This window comes from Plectropomus leopardus, unplaced genomic scaffold (assembly GCF_008729295.1).
Source record: "Plectropomus leopardus isolate mb unplaced genomic scaffold, YSFRI_Pleo_2.0 unplaced_scaffold419, whole genome shotgun sequence".
Classification (NCBI taxonomy): Eukaryota; Metazoa; Chordata; class Actinopteri; order Perciformes; family Serranidae; genus Plectropomus; species Plectropomus leopardus.
In genome coordinates, this window is record NW_024645900.1 from 1 (window position 1) to 4982 (window position 4982).

Sequence of the window (4982 nt, forward strand, 5' to 3'; positions counted from 1 at the left end):
GCTCTGTATATATTGCTAACTTATAAAGGCTAACATTAGCGCTCTGTGTATAGTGCTAACTGCTAACTGCAGATCCTTCTACTCTGCAGTTAAACTGTCAGTCAAACTTCCTGCTCAGATGTTTCACATTAAAAGCATTAGACTGTAGTTCTTGAATTTGTCCTACGGGAAACATAAAGCATTATCTTAGCTAACTCATGGACATCAGTTGTGAATGCTGTCCGTCTGTCCTCCGCAGACAAAGACACGTCCCTCAGAGACGGTCTGCTGGTCTTCTTCTTCCTCGTCCTCCCTCTGCTCGCTCTGGGTGCGTTTGTTTTCCTGCGCAGGAACGAGCTGCTGCGGCGGGTCGGGCTGAGCCGCAGGAAGAGGTCGCAGGGATACCAGTGAGTGTCAACGCCGGCCGGCTCCACCCACACACAAACAAACAAACAAACAAACAAACAAACAAACAAACCTCGGCCTCAAAAAAGAAAAGATCCTTTTCAGCTGCGTTACTGTGAAATACTCAAATAAAGTATTTTATTTTTTATTCTAAACTTTTGTGGGGGGTTGAGGTTTTTATTTTGAAGTTTGGGGTGTTTTGTAATTTTCAAACATTTTATAATTTACATTATTTTTCTTCTTTTTAAAGTGATTTGGAGATTTGGCGGCGTTTTTTTCTGTGTATAAATATGTTTAAAATAAGTTTGAGTTTTGGTGTTTTGGTAATTTTGAGGTTTTGGGTGATTTTTTAAATCATTTTTATTTGTGTCATGTTTTTTTCCCTTAAGATGATTTTACATTTAGGGGCATTTTTCCTCTTTTTAAATATTTTTGAGGTTTGAGGTGGAGTTTTTCCTTTTTTTGTAATCATTTTCATTTTTTTGAAAACAAAACAAAAAAAAAACAAAAAACAACCTAAAACAACCTTTTTAAAAATGATTTTGAATTTCCTCTCTTTCATGTCTTTTGTATTTTTGAATTATTTTGAGATTTTTTTTCTTTTTTTTAATTTTGATTTTTTTAAATGTTCTTTTTCTTCTTTTCTAAATGATTTTGATTTTTCAAGTACTTTGAGTTTTTTGCGTGTTAATTTTAAATGTATCATGCATTGGTTACTTTTACTTTTCATACTTCACATACATTTTCCAGATTATACTTACTAACTTAAGTACCATTGTCACTGCAGGGTTAGGGTTAGGGTTAGGGTTAACCCTAACCCTAACTGGTAACAGAGTATTTTTAGAGGCTTGTATCAGTACTTAAAGAATTTCGGTACTTTTTCCAGCACGGCATAACAAGTCACTTTCCGTCCCTGGTCTCGTGACTCTTCTCACTGAGCCGTTGTCACTTCCTGTCTTCAGGGCTGACGGCGCAGCTTCAGCCAATCCCAGCAGAGGACCGCCTCCGAGAGCGCAGCCTCCGTCGGTTCCCCGCGGCAACGCCAACAACATCGTCAGAGACGGGGTGAGGTTTTTTTGTGCTGCGTTCAGACGCCTTTCAGAAGCATTTAAACCTTTGAGCTCTGAGCAAACTGGTGCGATTTCCCTCAAAAACATCACAAAAAGACAACGAGCGCAAAACTCGTTAAAGGTGACGAGAAATCGACCCGAAATTATAATTTTTAGCCTTCGTCTGTCACGTTCTCATGAACGCAATAACTCAAGACCATCATGAGAGAATTTCCTCAAATTCAGCAAACATCCGTTTGGTGTCAGTGTTGCACAGTTTACGTTTTGTTTGTCATAGGTCAAAGATCAAGGTCATTGCGACCTAGCACCCGTCTCATCCTCGTGAACGGGACATCTCGAGAGCAGCGTGAGGGATTTATTTCAAATTTGGCACAAACGTCGTCTTTGAGTACAGAATAAACTGGTTCGAATGTGGTAAAAGTTACAAAACATGAAATACTAACACATTCGTAGACTGATTAACTGTGTGTGTGTGTGTGCGTGCGTGCGTGCGTGCGTGTATGTGCGTGTGTGTGTGAGTGTGTGTGTTTTGTTATCGACAGTCTGGATGTTTTCATTACAGCTAACTTTGGGTCGTTCCTTTTACGCAGCAACATTTCTGTTTTAAATCATCAAACACATGATATGCTTTGGGTATCATTTAATTTTTTTCCATTATTTTTAAAGCTCAGTGTTTTTTTTAACAATGTACTTATTGAAATTTGTGTACAAATACACACAGTATCTCCTCATGCACTCACACATTCCTGCACACAAAGAAAATAAAGTGAACAATGGCAACAACAATAATAATTTACAACAAAGATAACACATTATAAATGAACGGAAATACATATCTCATTTATTAGATTAAAATAATAATAATAACAATTATAAATAAAACAATATTTAAAAACATATGAAAATAGAAAGCAATATAAGTAAAGCAATATAACAAACATTGAAGTTATAAAATAAAATTAGATGAAATAAAATGAAAGGCAGGATCAAGACTTTCCTGTTATTTAGGTTTCGTTGGCCAACAAGGACGTAAACGAGTCCCAGATACAAATGAGCTCTTTGTGTTTACCTTTCATAATAACGTACGTCCGCCTCCGCAGCCCGAAGCACGACGGCAGCTGAGCAGTAAGCTCAGTCATGTGGAAGAAAAATGACTGTGCGTAATTCTGTGTTTATGTGATAAAGAGATCCGAATCTTTCATTCGGGACATTTGCTGTAAATATTTTAATTTTAATTGAAATCTTTCTGAGGAGGCGGTGATTGATGGGAGCAGAAACGTTGCTGCGTTACGGGAATGAATCTGTTTGTGACTGAGTCCTAACTTCCTCTGTTCTCTCTCCACGTGAAGCACCACGCTCAGCTACTGCCACCACAGGAGGTAAAATACTCACACCGTAACAGTACTACTGCAATACTACTCCTGTAACACAAACACTGCGATCTGTCCTTCTGTCTCTGAAGTGCATCTGCTCGCTGCTGCTGCTTTAGTCAAGATTCTTCATTCTTTTCGGTTTTTAAAACACTCGCTGACTCTGGTGGAGGAAGTACTCCGCTCCTTCACAAAGCAACAGTGGTAATAATACCACAGTGTAGAAATACTCTGCACAAACAAAAGACATGCATTCCAGATTTTAAATCACAAATTTCACTGAAGTAAAAAGTTAAAGCATCAAATTATAAAGAGAAAAGTTATGGTAATGCAGAATAACCCACTGAAGAATAATAAATAAGTGTTTGTGGATGCACGCATGTGTTGTTCAGTTTAAGGTTGCAGCTCGTAAAGGTGGAGCTCTTTTTAATGACTTTATTTACTGCTGGGTGGATTGTGAATTATCCCTCAGAGAATCAATAGAGGTTTATCTTCACCTTAAATAATCAATTGTAATTTATTTGTTGTTTATATTTTGTGTTATTGATCTGCAAAGTCACTACAGTAAAAAGAAAAATGTAATGCAGTAAAAATTGCAATATTTCCTAACACTAATGTACCTCAGAACTGTACTTCAGGGGAGAGCTTTTGTTTCTGCTTTTTTTGGCTGTTTTTAGCACCAAAAAACAATAATAGTGAGTGTTTATTTTGTTATTTCAAACATGTCAAATTAAACAGGATACTAAAATAAAACATATTCAGTAAACAAACTGAAGTTTTTCATGTCCAAAAAAGGAACAGGAGGGAGTGAGTACTTATCAAATCCTACACCCCCCCTTTTTTCAATTCTGTGTAAAAAAAACGTTAATTTGAAACGTTATCCAATATAAAAACAAGAATCCTAAAAGATGGACCAGATCGAATGACGTAAGAAATGAAAATGATTGTTTGTGTTTGTGATCAGGTGGTGGAGACCAATAGGACCGCTCCGTCCTACGCGCTGAGGCCGCCTCCTCCTCCGCTGTAAGAACGCCGTTACACATGTTTATTTATTCATACACACATCAGAACCCACAACCTCACACAGATATTTAAAGAGACGTCAGCTATGATCACACCTGTGAGACGGACACCGTCACACGGAGATTACACTTCGAGGGAAAGAGAGTGGACATGAATCAGGATTTTTTTCCCCCAAAATAATAAACCGGAATTAGAATTTTATTATTTTTCTTTTAAGTTTTTCAATAAAAAACTTTTAAATAAAAAGAAAAGTCACCAAAGTTTTTAAAAGACAAAATGAAAAAAAGAGAAAAATTACCAGAATGTTTTAAAAAAAAAAAACATGCCTTGCTAGGTCCACAGTGTCACCAAATCCAGGAACCCCCCTGGTTTAAACTAATTTCTATTTTATTTTTGCAATATCTTTTACTTTTTTCAGTTGTAAGCCCAGGTGTTCTTTACATGTAGTCAAATCAAACTGAATATGTGTCACTTCTCTCGTGTGTGGACCTTTAACTGATTTCTTCCTGTTTGATAGATAGAGTTGAGTATCATTTGCATAAGAACGGAGGTTTATGGAGTGATTTTGAATATTGTTGCCTGGGCGAAGCACATAAATGTATTGAATAAAAGTGGTCCCAGCACAGAACCTTGTGGGACTCCGTTTAAATGAGCAGGTGTAGAAAGAGAAATATTAAAAAGAGACGCTGCAGATTTTAGCAGCAGTTATGGTTTTTGACCTCTTTGTTTTTTTTTTTTTTTTGCTTTCAGAAAACCGAAACCTTCTGCTGCAGCTCAGCCTCTGGTGCCTCAAAGACCCGCCCCCGCTCCACCTGTTTAACCAATCAGGGGCCCCAACCACGACACCTAGATGACACCCCTCCCTCCTCTCCTCCTCCTTCTCCTCCTCTTCAACCCTCTCAAAGCCAGGAAAGGATTCTGGAGCCAGACCGGTCCACAGCCGGCCCTGGATCACGAACTGGACCGCTGCACCAGGAAACTGGACCCAGTCAGCCCGGACCGAGAATTTCCCAGAAGCAACAGGAACGCAGCGGGGCCTAACTGAAGCAGCTTCTCTGCGGTCTGTCTGTACTGGCGTCTGTAGCGTTCAGTCTGGAGACAAATCTCAGCTCCTTCAGGTGATTCGTTTTCTGCT

General features: G+C 38.6%; 1 protein-coding gene across 1 annotated transcript; it reads left to right on the plus strand.

Moving 5' to 3' along the window:
* Window positions 1–238: 238 nt before the first annotated feature.
* LOC121939143 (disintegrin and metalloproteinase domain-containing protein 9-like) lies at window positions 239–4976 on the plus strand (the record flags this gene model as incomplete). Its single annotated transcript, XM_042482255.1, has 5 exons — window positions 239–386; window positions 1347–1449; window positions 2804–2833; window positions 3789–3847; window positions 4598–4976. Coding segments are annotated over 5 exons (410 nt in total), but the record flags the coding sequence as incomplete, so codon positions are not given.
* Between the last annotated feature and the right edge of the window lie 6 nt (window positions 4977–4982).